General features: G+C 35.6%; 1 protein-coding gene across 3 annotated transcripts in view; it reads right to left on the reverse strand.

Annotated features, from left to right (window-relative positions):
* Nucleotides 1–4,008: 4,008 nt before the first annotated feature.
* The window catches only part of RNF170 (ring finger protein 170), a 46,566-nt gene continuing 35,778 nt past the window's right edge, over nucleotides 4,009–14,796 (reverse strand). For 2 of the 3 annotated variants that reach the window (XM_025886222.2, XM_025886219.2), the window contains exons 6-7: nucleotides 11,371–11,481; nucleotides 4,009–6,874 (exon numbers count right to left, since the gene is read on the reverse strand). In XM_025886222.2, the coding sequence (XP_025742007.1) occupies nucleotides 6,605–6,874; nucleotides 11,371–11,481 (381 nt within the window). In that variant the 3' untranslated portion in view covers nucleotides 4,009–6,604. The remainder of the gene's footprint in view (nucleotides 6,875–11,370; nucleotides 11,482–14,796) is intronic. The other variant, XM_073902588.1, reaches the window with a different exon arrangement.

Below are 14,796 nucleotides of genomic sequence, written 5' to 3' on the forward strand. Positions count from 1 at the left end.
CACTTGTTTTGATGTAGGAGAGGGCTAAGGACTAACGATGTTTTAAACTCATGAATATCGCATAGTTCAGATTTTAATTTCTATCCAACTATGCTTTCTTTTTTCTATAAACAACTTTTATTTAAAATACCCTAGCATTCATTCTCTCTGGCCCTCATTATCCTTACCTGTAAAGCTATGGGACTAAATGGAGAATTCTTAATTTGTAATCCATGAAAGGCCAGGTCTTTGAATCCTCTGAAAATGAAAGAAAATTATACATATATGTGTATATGTGCATTTTTCTGGGGAGCTATCTATGGTTTTCATTGGTTTCCTAAGGTCCCTTCCAGTTCTGATATTCTAGGATTAGTGAAACAAAGATTAATTTTCATGTAGATATAAATTAAAGGCATTCTCTAAGACTGATTAGAAGGATTAGTGTTTTAATCTGAATGTCAGGTATTATTTTCTTGTTTTTTTTTTTTAAAGATTTATTTACTTATTTTAGAGCAGAGGAAGAAAGAGAATCTTAAGCAGGCTCCTCACCCAGCACAGAGCCTGACACAGGGGCTCAATCTCACGACCCTGAGATCATGACCTGAGCCGAATCCAAGAGTCAGTCACTTAATTGACTGAGCCACCCAGGTGCCCCATGGAAGGACAGGTATTTTTATTTTTATTTTTTTAAAGATTTTATTTATTTATTCATGAGAGACAGAGAAGCAGAGGGAGAAGCAGGCTCCCACAGGGAGCCCAGTGCGGGACTCGATCCCAGGACCCTGGGATCCCAAAGGCAGACACTTAACCATCTGAGCCACCCAGGCGCCCAAAGGACAGGTATTTTTAAATACTTTCTCAAGAATTTGTTTTTAAACAAAATCCAAACTGTTAGATGCCAGTTTAAAACATCATTAGCCTTTAGCCCTCTCCTATGTCACATGTTATATTCCCCTCAAAAGGCCTACAGCTAACTACCACTAGTCTGAAAGAATAAGGACAGTGTCCAAACATGTTCAGTGTTTCCAATTGGGTGTTTACTCCTCTTGTGCTCCCTTCTGGGACATGGAACAAATCAGAGGATGCATATGGATGAAGAGGACAGTGACTGATAACACCTCAAATTTGCTTGTAGGCAGTATATCAATGCTTAAAACAAATACCGATGCCATGAAGATGGTCTGGTTCTGAGAGAATAACAAAAGCTCAGTGTTTGTCTTTATTTCTAAATAGTATCACCTTCTGTCAACAGCTCTTACAGCCCACTGGCCTGGTCCTGGGAAACTCTTTGTCTTAGGGCGATAAAAACTTGAGTGCCCTTTCCTCTTCTGACCCATTTCCAGGTTTATGTGTTGCTGTTTAGGAAAAAAAGAGCGTGGAGTACATTAGTACATTTAGTGTTTCAAAGAGGAGTGAGGGAAGGTGTTGGTGCAAATATAAGAGCACAGATTCAGAAAAGAACATTTCAACATCACGAGAGGATAAAAACCATATGATCATTTCAATAGGTGCAGAAAAAGCATTTGACAAAGTACAACATCCACTCAATAAAAACCCTCAACAAAGTAGGCTTGAGGGAACATACCTCAACATAATAAAGGCCACATATGAAAAACCCATAGCTAACATCATACTCAATGCTGAAAAGCTGAGAGCTTTCCCCCTACAGTCTGGAACAAGACAAGGATGTCCACTCTCATTTTTATTCAACATAGTACTGGAAGTCCTACCCATAGCAATCAGACAAGAAGAAGAAATAAAAGGCATCCAGATGACACAGTATTACATGTAGAAAACTTAGAAGACTCCACCAAAATACTACTACAACTGATAAATGAATTCAATAAGGTTGTAGGATACAAAATCAATATACAGAAATCCACGGCACTTCTATGCCCTAACAATGAAGTAGCAGAAAGAGAAATTAAGAAAACAAATCCATTTATAATTGCATCAAAGAATGAAATGCCTAGGAATAAATTTAACCAAGGAGGTGAAAAACCTGTACTTTGAAAACTATAAAACACTGATGAAACAAACTGAAGACAACACAAATGGAAAGACATTCCATGCTCATGCATTAGAAGAGCAAATACTGTTAAAATGTCTATACTGCCCAAAGCAATCTACAGATTCAATGCAATCCCTATGAAATACTAACAGCATTTTGCACAGAACTAGAACAAATAATCTTAAAATTTGTATGGAACCACACAAGACCCTGAATAGCCAAAGCAATCTCGAAAAACAAAACTGGAGGTATCACAATCCCAGACTTCAAGTTATATTACAAAGCTATAGTAATCAAACAGTATGATAACTAGCATAAAAATAGACACACAGATCAATGGAATAGAGAGCCAAGAAATAAACCCACAATTATATGGTCAATTAATCTTCAACAAAGGAGGCAAGAATATGCAATGGGAAAAAGTCTGTTCAACAAACAGTGTTGGGAAAACTAGACAGCTATGTGCAAACAAATGAAACTAGACTACTTTCTGTCACCATACACAAAAACAAATTAAAAATGATTAAAGACCTAAACATGAGACTAAAACCATAAAAATCCTTGGAGAGAGTAAGCAGGCAGTAATCTCTCTGACAGCAGCTATAGCAACATTTGTCTAAATAGGTCTCCTAGGGCAAGGGAAATAAAAGAAAAAAAAAAACTATTGGGACTGCATCAAAATAAAAAGCTTCTACACAGCAAAGGAAACAATCAACAAAACAAAAAGATAACCTACTCAATAAGAGAAGATATTTGCAAATGACATATCCAATAAGGAGTTAGTATCAAAGATATATAGAGAACTTCTACAACTCAACACCAAAAAAGCAAATAATCCGATTACAAAATGGGCAGGGGACATGAACAGGCATTTATCCAAAGAAGACATCCAGATGGCCAACAGACTGAAAAGATGCTCAACATCACTCAAAATCAGGAAAATGCACATCAAAACTACAATGAGATATTACCATCTCACACCTGTCAGAATGGCTAAAATCAAAAGTCCAAGAAACAAGTGTTGGTGAAGAGGTAGAGAAAAATGAACCCTCCTGCACTGTTGGTGGAAATGCAAACTGGTGCAGCCACTGTGAAAAACAGTATGGAGTTTCCTCAAAAAATTAAAAACAATTATCATATGACCCAGTAATTCCACTACTGGGTATTTACCCAAAGGAAATGAAAATACTAATTCAAAAAGATACAGGCACCCCTATGTTTACTGCAGCATTATTTACAATAGCTAAGATATGGAAGCAACCCAAGCGTCCATTGATAGGTAAATGGATAAAGATGATGTGTATATATGTGGTGTATATATATATAATGGAATATTACTCAGCCATAAAAAGAATGAAATCTTGCCATTTGCAAAAACATGGATAGATCCAGAAGGTATAATATTAAGTGAAATTAAGAGAGAAAGAAAAATACCATATGATTTCATTCATGTATGGAATTTAAGAAACAAAACAAACAGAGAAAAAAAAGAGATAAAGAAAAAACCAGACTCTTAAATAGAACTGGTGATGGGTGAGGAGATGCGTAGGGGGATGGGTGAAATATGTGAAAAGGATGAAGAGCACACCTATCATGATGAGCACTGAATATATAATAATACAGAATTGTTGAATCACTATATTGTATACCTGAAACTAATGTAACACTGTATATTGATTATACTGGAATTAAAATTTTTTAAAAATAAGTTAGAAAAAAGGGTAACATTTCAGTTATCAAATATATATTCAAAAGAAATAGGGGTGGGGAATCAGGGTACAAGCTTAAATTCTAATTTCAGTTCCACATTACCAGAATAGATTGCCCAGATTAAATAATTTTCCTCAAAAACAAAAACATTTCTATTTTTTCAGTTTAAAAAAATCTAAGCATAATTAATTAGAAATGTGATGAGACCCTGAATGTCCATTAGTGAAAAAGAAAGTCATTGCAACAATTATACTGAACACTATTTCAGGAGTTCTGAATTTTAAAGCAAAGAATATTAAACACGAATATAACAGAAGTTTAATTTTAGATTTGTTTTTATTCAAAAGAATAACTGCTTGACAACCTAAGTCACACAGTTTGGGCCACACCGCCAGTCCACTGAAACAGCCCTTTGAAGTTTGTAGCCGCACAGCCACAGGGACTGACAAAGTCCTTTCGTCCCTTGTTGCTCTCAAATGCTGAGAATTGTAGTAGCTGAAACCACTGTTCTAGTGGACAGTGAGAATAATTGTTTCCACCATCTTGTTCCCCACAAGAGCTGCCCAAAGTTATCTTCTGCTCCTGGGGTTGGACCATCTGTTTTTGTGAAAGTTACATACTGCAGTTTACAAAAATCCAAATTGTTCCTTTGATTTATACTATCTAACTGAATCATAGAAGCATTACTATGCTTAAAACACTGATCGATTCTACTTGCTTTAAATACTTTCTCAGATCCCTTTTACGTTTATTATCAATGATTGTTAAAGATGACATAATAAGCAGGCCTAAAATTCTGAGATGTCCGCATGTTCCCTTTTCAGTTTAATAAGACTTCACATTATTATATAGTGTTTCTGTATGTTACAGAAGTTGGTACAATACACCTCTACTGGGAAAATCTTAGAAGGAATTCCAAATATTACAGTAAAACTGTAACTAGAAACGCGACACTTGCAGCAGAATACATGCAGAGAAAAATTAAATCCTTTCAAAAAAATGACATTGCTGTAGCCCCACACCAAATTTGTAATTGGCGAAAAATACGTTTCTAGTCTGGTAAATAGTGGCATAACAAAGTCCCAACTCATTAGCTTTTTAACTTGGTGACTGCAGCTGAAATGTTTTCTATGAATCATGCCACCATATTGGACATTTGATTTGGAAGTGTAGAATTAGGATTCATGAAATCTTGGTATGTAATCTTTCTAGACCTCTTAGAATCACCTAAGTGATGCTACTCCAGTGTGTTCTGAGACTTCCCAAGGATTCCAGTTTCTCTCCTGCTTCTTCTCTTCGTAATAACCTTCACATCTATTTAAACCCATACTAAGGAGTTTACTAAGAGTCTAACACCTGTTTAGTCACTTATTTGTGCATGGCTTCAGACCAAACTTTGACCTGTAACATATGGATTTAATCTATGAAAAGGAAGGCAGTACCCTGCCTTCTTCACATAACTGTCCTAAGGATAAAAGGTCAAGTATGCGAGAAATGCTTTAATTATAATGTGCTATATTTAAGCATTATTGTTTTCTCTATGACAAGCAACAGCTTTGTCCTACACCCAAATTAGAAAATACTGTTATTGATATTTCATTCAGCATCTCATTAATTGATGACTAATCTGATGAACTTGAGAGAACGTGATAGATTTGGGTTTTCTCTGTCAATACATAACGAGGTTCACTAATACATGAATGGACAGTATGACAGAGCCAACACTGACCCCTTGGCATCGATTGCCCTGCTGTCCAGTTCACAGATGAGTAGTTCCAGCTGAGGGAGTTAGGAGTTCATAACACTTGTGGTTTTGATTCTTCTAAAACAGAAAACTGCAGATGAGAGCGTTAGGTACTTATGCTGTAGCCATCAAAAAAAGCAAGATAACTTTCTTACTGAACTGCCTCAGACAACATTTGCTCATTTTGTATTAGACCTGAGGAATGTGGGCTATATGCTGCCATCTAGGGACAGTATTACAAAAGTTTTCTGACAAGAGAAAAAATTTGTCCATTCTGTTGGTATAACTCACCAGTAATTTCTCATCAAATTTAAATAGTGTTCCTATACCCCTCCCAAGGTTTTTGATGCTCATTGCCATGAAAATCTACTTTCCTCAGAAATTCATCAAACTACTATGTGTTTACAGTATCACAGAAGTTCCTGAAAAACATTTCCCTTTCCAAGTTAACTTTTATATATTATTCCTATAAAAGGACCACTCTTCTTTAAATGTCACAACTGAGAAAATCATGTGTGCTGACTGCAGATAAATGTTTTATACCTTAATTCTTCTATTGATTAAGAAGTGTTTTATAAACCAGAACATGAAAACAAATTATAAACTTCAAGTTCCTTCTTTTACTTTTAGCTGGTAGCAAAGAATTGTATCAGGATGGAAAAGCACAACTGCTGCAAGTGCATAAAATGTAGCTAGCACTAAAAGACACACTGACTTTCCCCCAATATTGTACAACATTTTATTGTAACAAAAATAATTAGATGCATCTCATAGCAATTTATTATCATATAGGTACACACTGAGAAGGAGAAATTGGATAAACTGTAAAACAATATCTTACTATACATCCAATTAATGTAATTTTTGGAAAAAGATATAAAATCATCCCTTTTTATATAATTCTGTTTTTTTCCAGACACTTTATAGACAACACAGAATCAAGATATAATTGTAAATTATTATAATTCTATCCTTAATATTAGAACCTGTAACGTAAAAATTCCAGTCATATCTTGGTAGGCATTTGCCAAATGAAATCAAATGTTTGTCATACATGGTTTTAAGCTTGTACAATAATATTCAAATACTGTATACTGCCACGGGCCCTTCTGTCTGGTTTCACACATTAGCTGAAATATTTTTAGTAAACTCACATTTTTTCACCTGTTTAGCCTCTGTGTTATCACTTCTCGATACATAATAGAGATGTAGATGAGCAACAAAAAGATGACAAAGAAATCATCTAGAAAGCCTAGAATTCCAAACAGGGCTTCAGGTACAAAATCTAGAGGTGATATAAGATAGAAAAAAGCTCCCATTAAACAAAGTATTATCCTGATGCGGAACATCCAGAAAAGGCCCCCGACTGAAAACATTTCCCTGAATGCATGCCTCAGTAAAGTGGGTAGATCCATAATTCTTTCCATCATCTGGTAGGGGGAAGAACAAGATATGATTTGTCATCTAATATGTCAGAAATCAATATAATTTTCTTACAATGTGCAAACTCAGTTAACATGAATTAAGGAATTTCACATATTTTCTAGTTAAGCATTTTATTTAAAAACAGATCTTTGATAACTAGGTTCTTCTAAAATAGATCTTACTGCAGATAACTGAAAAGAAACTAAAATGTCAACAAACTTAAAATACAGGATATAGTGAGGCAAAACTCAAGTCCTCTCTAATTTGAATTAGTAAAATAAACCAAATGAAGCACTTAGTGTATATAGAATTAGAGCCTGAGGCTTGAGCTGGGTCTGGGTTTAAACTCAAAGTCAATCTCTTAGTAGTCAGGTAACCTTGGGGAAAGTTGTTTAACCAAATTGAGATCGAGCAACAACTAACCAAGTATGTAACCCCAACTAACCTTGGGGAAAGTTGTTTAACCAAATTGAGATCGAGCAACAACTAACCTAACAAGGACTATTAAGAACTAAAAGATACTGTATACAAAAGACCTTTATACACTGCCAGACAATATAGAAGTAGTATACATTAAAGACACATTAACTTGGATGACTTTGACAGTCTAAGAATAGCAATGAAACGAAACGGACTCCTTCCTAGGATGTTTATTTGGCTTAAAGGGAGTTTAAGTTAATTACTAATTGCCACAAAGATTTTTGGAATGCCAGACCCTACCTTTATGAAAATGATTACGTTTCTGAATATGTACAAAAACATCAATTACTAGGTTTTTACATAGCATAATTTTCACAGCTGAAAACAAATTACATAAATTTTTGAAAATTGAGGCATTCAGAGAAATTGGAACCCTCACACATTATTGGTGGGAATGAACAGCCTCTTTGGAAACAGTTTGGCAGTTCTTCTAAAGGTTAAACAGAGTTACCATAATATCCAGCAATTCCACAATGAGGCATATACCCAACAGGAATGAAAATGTGAGTCCACACAAAAACTGATACACAAATATGAATGGAACCATTATTCATAATAGCCAAAAAGTATAAACAATTCAAATGCCCATCAACTGATGAATGGATAAACAAAATGTGATATACCACTTGGTCATAAAAAGCAATGAAGTTATGATATATTTCACAACATGGATGAACCTTGAAAACACTATGCTAAGTGAAATAAGCCAGAGACAAAAGGCCATATATTATATGATCCTATTTCAATGAAATGATGAAATATCCAGATTAGCCCAATCTATAGAGGCAGAAAGTAAATTAGTAGTTACCAAGGACTGGGGAGAGGGAACAGGAAAGGGGTGAATGAGAAGGGATGCCAAAGCTTCTGGAATGATGAAAATACTCTAAAATGGATTATGACAATAACTAGATTATATTTACTCTGAATACACTAGAGACCATTGAATTATTAATTAATTAAACAGGTTGCACTTTATGATGTGTAAAATACATCTAAATAAAGCTGTTAACAAAAGAGTACTACTATCTATTTGTATAACCTTGAGCAAGTTAGTTTATCCTCTGCCTGCAGACTTTGCATTTGTTTTGTGTAGTCTCTTTGGACTATATGGTCCTGTGTAGTAATGAACTACCATGACTTCTCAACATAACTTCTTTCACGATCTCATTTGTCAGGGGCTGGTAGATACAGAGAAACTGACCAGGGGAAGAAAGTCACTTCCTGTGGTCATTCCACTGGGCACAGTTCAGCTCTAATTAACAATCTGTATAATTACAGTATGTCCAAGTATGTATTTTGTTTGTTTCACAAGTGCCAAATAAGCAGAGAGGGAAGTGGTGACAAAAATGGGAAGAACTGAGCAAGTGATAAGGAAAGAGTTTTATAAACTCCACCAGATAATCTTGTAAATCCTTTTTGGAAAACTGATCACAAAAAACCAAAATGGTCTTTTTAGAATTAGTTCCTATGTCAATTTTCTATTCTCTACTGGAGAAACTAACATTTAAAGCAAAACAGCACAACTTTCACAAGTCTATGGTAAATTGTTTTAAATATTCTAGGGACCAGCTAGTCTATCTTTTGAATACTTTTCTGTCCTTTATCAGAGCTGTTTGTTCACTTCTCATATCACTTATACAAATAATAAGTAGGTAAGTAGATAAGAAGTATGAAATGGGTTACTAAGAAATGTTTGTATATTAATCACAATCTTACTCCAACTTTGGATGAGGCAGAATATTACAGTAAGAGCTAAATATCTCTATTACACTGTAATTTCATCACATACCAGACTTGTCAAATATCTGACACCTACCAAAAATTAACTGAGCAACGATATGCTTCACACTTAAAAAACAGGAATGAATATCTTAAAATGATTTTTTTTTTCTTAAGTTCAGTGGTAGGTCTTGAATTTGGAACATGTTGATTTTCAAAGAATCATCCTACAGATGACACTGGAGGATATGTAAAAAAAAAATTGCTGGATGAAATATAGCAGAAGAGGCCCTCAAATAACTGTGAAGGACAACAGTGATTGGATTAACTTTCTTTTTGTTTAAACATCTAGAAGATTTACCCGTTATCCACAAAAGCTGAAACTGTATGCCCTTAAATGTACATGACATCACAGTATAAGAAATACATGCAAGGAAGCACAAGAGCACACAAGTGTTTAATACTGAAGCATTTTAATAGCTTATATTCTTGGCTGAGAGTAGTAGTATCAATTCTTAACCATAACTCATTAATTTATTCAACAAATATCAAAGGCTTACTGTATCCCAGGCACTGAAATTGGTGATGAGAATATAGCAGTGGATATATAAATATAGTTCTTGCCCTCAAGAAGCTTTTAGTCTACTGAGAGAAAGATAATGAACAAGATTTGAATATGGTTTGTGACAAATGCTACAAAGGAACAGTGCAGAGGACAGTGATAGAGAATACCTTAGTTGATCAGGGAAAGCCTCTCTTAGGAAGGTCTACTTAAGAACGACCTAAAGGATGAGAAGTCAGCCATGAGAAGAGCAGAGGGACAAGCATTCCCAATTGAGGGGTCATGTGTGAAGGCATTACGATGGGAAGACTTGGAGTGTATTTTGAGAGCTGAAAAGCGACCGGTGGAGGTGAAGCATTTTGGGTGAGGCTTGAGAGGGAGGCACCAGGTCATGTAGGGCCTTGTAAACACAGGAAGGAATTGGAACATTATTCCAAAACACTGGAAGTTTTAAAATACAAGAATATCATGGTCTTATGTTTTTGAAATATTACTTGGGCTGCTGCGCAGAGAAAAAAGTCACAGTGAAGAGGCCACTTGCAGTTATTATCCTAAGCAAGAGATGATGGTGGCTTAGGCTAGTATGATGGCTACAGACACAGGACATTTTTATGAGCTAAAAATGACAGGATCTCCCAAAAGGAGAAAAGAAATGATAATACAACTTATTTATGTATCAGATGAAGGGAATGAGGGAAAGGAAGAAATCAAAACAGCTAAGACTGAGAAAAGAATATACTGAGTTGAGGAGGGAAGCAATTCAATATTGTACATACCATGTTTGAGATGACTATGGAACATCCAAGTGGAGATGTAAGCCAGGCACTTAGACGCATGCTCTAGAGCTCAGAGGAGAGGTCTAGGCTTTCCATATAAATTTGTATTTACAATATTGATTTTTGAAGTACATACTTAGTCATGCACACACTTCTAGAATTCTTTTGTTAGATTTTGAAAAAAACTGGAATGAGCCAGTAAAATGTGAGAGTTTTTAATCTATCACATGCCTTTTTTTGAGGGGAGGAGGTGAACTATTAAATTAATGTGTTCTTTAAAAATCAAACGCTTTTGAGTAACTAAAATGACATAACAAAAAAACCTCTCCAACATCTAGAGTTACTTCAAAGAGGAAGTCAGGGTAAATAAAAAAGTGGAAGACACAATTGTAAAACTCTCCAGAAGTTCTCAGTTATAAGTTTCTCATTGGATAATCCCTATTTTAGATTTGCACAGGAGTCAATAATTTTACATTTCCCTCCAATTTCTCCTTTTTTTTTTTTTTCTGGAATCTCTTTCATAAAGATTTTATAATGACTTTTTTTTTAAAAATAGAAAACTGTAGTCTTTGGGAAAGCTGTAACTCAGTGATTGACAACAAGGATGAAGTTTATTTTATTTTATTTAAAAGATTTATTTATTTATTTGAGAGAGTGAGAATGAGAGAGAGAGAGAGAGTACATGAGAGGAGGGAGGGTCAGAGGGAGAAGCAGACTCCCCGCTGAGCAGGGAGACCGATGTGGGACTCGATCCCCGGACTCCAGGATCATGACCTAAGCCGAAGGCAGTCGCCTACCAACTGAGCCACCCAGGCGCCCCAACAAGGATGAAGTTTAAAACTTTACCCAACACACATAAACAATGAGACTTTTTATAGTCAAAGAATACTTGTTGGTTAATCTTACCTTACCAAAGAGAAGTATCATTGTATTCTAACTTTGCACCTGCTATAACAATACTTACAGATCTGGGCTGCCCTGAGAATCTCCGGTTATAATCATTAATATCCTGGCGCAATGATACAACATCCTGAGATTGGTCATTTTCACCAAATACTGTTAGCAGTAAAGTCACCTGTGTATTACAAAAAGAAAAAAAATGTTATACCTTTCTGCAGCATTAATTTTTTTCATTTTATGTTATTATTCAATAGAATGAGAAAAGCTTCTAAATTTATATTTCACTCATTTTGGTTTTTTTTTCACTCATTTCTTTTAATAAAGGCAACATGGGGAGGAAAGTAAGTTGTCATTGCCTTATAATAAAATCCAATGCAAAATGTAATTTGAATTCCCATAAAATCAAATGGGTACCTCAACCAAACACTGGTTCTAATATTTTCGAGTTCATGCCAGGGATATTCAGTAGTTCTCTGTTTGGGCTAACAAATATTTGAAGATATAAGATGAGAAAATACTCAGGAGTGAAGTGACATAAAAATATATCTTTATCATTGTGAGAGCGAAAAATTAGGGATTTCTTTTGTGATTAAAATCATTATTCTTCAACCTCACTGGTATTTGAAATATCTTTGAATGCTACCAAACATAATACAGAGATTAAATTATTGCAGGGACCCACTCTCAAGCACCCATCCCTACTATCATCAAAAAAGGTAATTCTTGATACTGTTATATAACGTAATACTTTTAACCTGGTTTCCTCCATGGTAGAGATAAGGATACACAAATGTCCCAGGACCCATACTGAGGTAATCTGAAGATGACAGTATCTTGAAAAATAAGTACATTTTAAAATATATCAATGCCTATAGAAATAGTCACTGTACAAAGAGATAAAAATGGGAAGGAGTAGGGATGCCTGGGTGGCTCAGATGGTTAAGCGTCTGTCTTCGGCTCAGGTCATGATCCCAGGGTCCTGGGATCGAGCCCCACAACGGGCTCCTGGCTCAGGAAGGAGCCTGCTTCTCCCTCTCCCTCTGCCTCTCTCTCCCTGCTCATGCTCTCTATCTCTGTGTCTCAGATGAATAAATAAAATCTTTAAAAAAAAAAAAAGGGAAGGAGCAGTGACAGATTTAGGTTTAAATCATCTAGCTGTTTTTATCCTTCCTCAGCTCAGCTGTAAAACCAGGACTTCCCACTATGCAGATGCTTTCCATACAGCCAAACAGAGGAGTGATGAAGAGCAGTAGGTGGTAGGAAAGCAGGTACAGCCTCTCTTCACAAATTTGCTAATTTGCTAATAAAAGTGCATCTTTCAATGAATAATAAGTGAGCACTCACTGTGGGCCAGGCACTGTGCTACACGGACCCCAAAACTGAAGACATAGCCCTGCCCCTGGCTGACCACAACACCCAAGATAGAAGGGGAGGCAGACCTGTTATAAGGCGCTGGTGGTGGGGGTTATTATGACACTTGAGAATAAGGACTTCTGCCTCGGGTGCCCAGAAAGTGGAAACATAAGCTGGCCCTTGAAGTGCAGCTCAGGCCACTCATATGTTAGCGTATGCATTCAGGAAGAGAAGTGGTGAGTATGTTACAGTCAGAAGCAGCAACCTGTGCACTAAATTCAGCGAAACAGGGTGGGGAACAGGTACCAGCCACCTGTCCTACTTCCAGGATGAATTATTCTCTAGTTAGGGAAACAAAAGCTATTATATAAAAACAATTTTATCTCTACCTTTCTAGACTCTAGCTATTTATGGGTGGTCAAAAGGATATCACCTGCTAATACATATATACCCCATGAAAAGCCATGGATGGAGTCAAGAAGAGGGGACAGGTGGGAACTAATAATTCTTTAGTGTGAGACCCATGGCCTGGTCTCAGTGTTGCTGGAAGATAGCTAAAGATTATGAGAGGTTGTACTGGCAAATAAACTTCACTGTTGACTGACTTGTTTCACATAATCAAATCAGCCAGAGAGGCAGTACAAAAAAAAACAACAAAAAACCCCCCAAAAACGATTTTCCTCCTGCCATGTAATACAAAGTCAAATGTAAAAGAGACAGAATTTGGGAATGTAGAAGCAAGGCGGAAAGAGGATAAATCCCTGAACCTCCCTCTCTATACCAAAAAATGAGGCAGTGATGGGGGTAAGTGGATAGCCAGAACAAAAGTTGAAAGAATGTGTGTGTCTGTGTGTGTTTAACAATACATACTACATGGTTTTATTCATATAAGGTCCAAAAATCACACAAAACTAGACAATAATCTTAGAGGTGCATGCTAAGGTAATACACCTATAAGAAAATCAAAGAAATGCTTATCATAAAAGTCATTTATGGAGTAGCCTCTAGGAGAGGAAGGAGGGGGTGGAGATTTGGTCCTGAGGAGGCTTCTAGGGGCTGCTGGCCAGTTCCTATTTCTTCATCTGAGTGGTGATTATTGAAGTGTTCCTTTGTGATAATTCAATGAGCAGTACTTTTTTGTTTTGTGTGCTTTTCTGTATGTCTGTTATAGTTTACAAAGAATTTTAGAAAAATTGTTGCCTCTACTACCATTTTGTTTCATTTTTTGATCTCTGTGGGTTTTTGCCTTTACAAAATGTCCTGTTCTTTTAATGGGGTTGCAAAGAGTAGCAAAAGTAAATATATGTGTTCAATTTGGTATCTTGAAAGCTCTCTATCCTTTCTGGACTTCACTTTGCACACTGGAAGACTTCCTAAGGAGCTGCTGTCTTTTTACATTTCATAACTCATTATTAGAAAGGTAGGTATTTTGATTTAAATGAAAAACAAAATAAGTATACAGAAAATTATGAAAAAACTGTATACAACTGATAGAATGTTCTATTTTACTATATTTACTAATTAAAAAACTAAGAACTTCATTTTCTCAAACTTTTCAGTATTTTGTCTTTCCAGTTTGTCCAAGAAATTGAGAAAATCTGTGATTTTTCAGTCTTCAGTATATGTTTATAAAAACTTATCATCTCACTCCTGAAGTAGCTTCTATACTAACTAAAATAGTCTGATCTGTTCTGGACCATGTAATATGGATATGTCTCCAAAAAAGACATTAAAAAATTATTATTCATCATATAAAGCTATCTAGACCCTCACTGGAGAAGGGCAGATTAAAAGTAAATTGAAAGAGAAAAACATTTTTTTTATTTCAAAAGAAGTATATGTAGGGGAAATATTTGGTTAAGCCTGATTAGCTAGTTCAGTTATTCCTTTGCTAGTATTACAATGAAGACTTACTAGAATTTTGGGGAGGATTAATTTACCAGTTGTTTTTTAATATAATTGAAGGATTTAGAAGGGAATTTCCCTTTTTTGCTGTCTTTAAGACATTAAAAAAAAATAATGGAGTAACATTATAGAAGCTGTGGATTAACAGAACTTCCCTAAGATCCAGCAATTGCACTAGTAGGTGTTTACCCAAAGAATAAAAAATACTAATGCAAAGGGATACATGCACCCC

Source organism: Callorhinus ursinus, unplaced genomic scaffold (assembly GCF_003265705.2).
Source record: "Callorhinus ursinus isolate GAN/ISIS: 27379988/994484 unplaced genomic scaffold, GSC_fseal_2.0 scaffold17, whole genome shotgun sequence".
Classification (NCBI taxonomy): domain Eukaryota; kingdom Metazoa; phylum Chordata; class Mammalia; order Carnivora; family Otariidae; genus Callorhinus; species Callorhinus ursinus.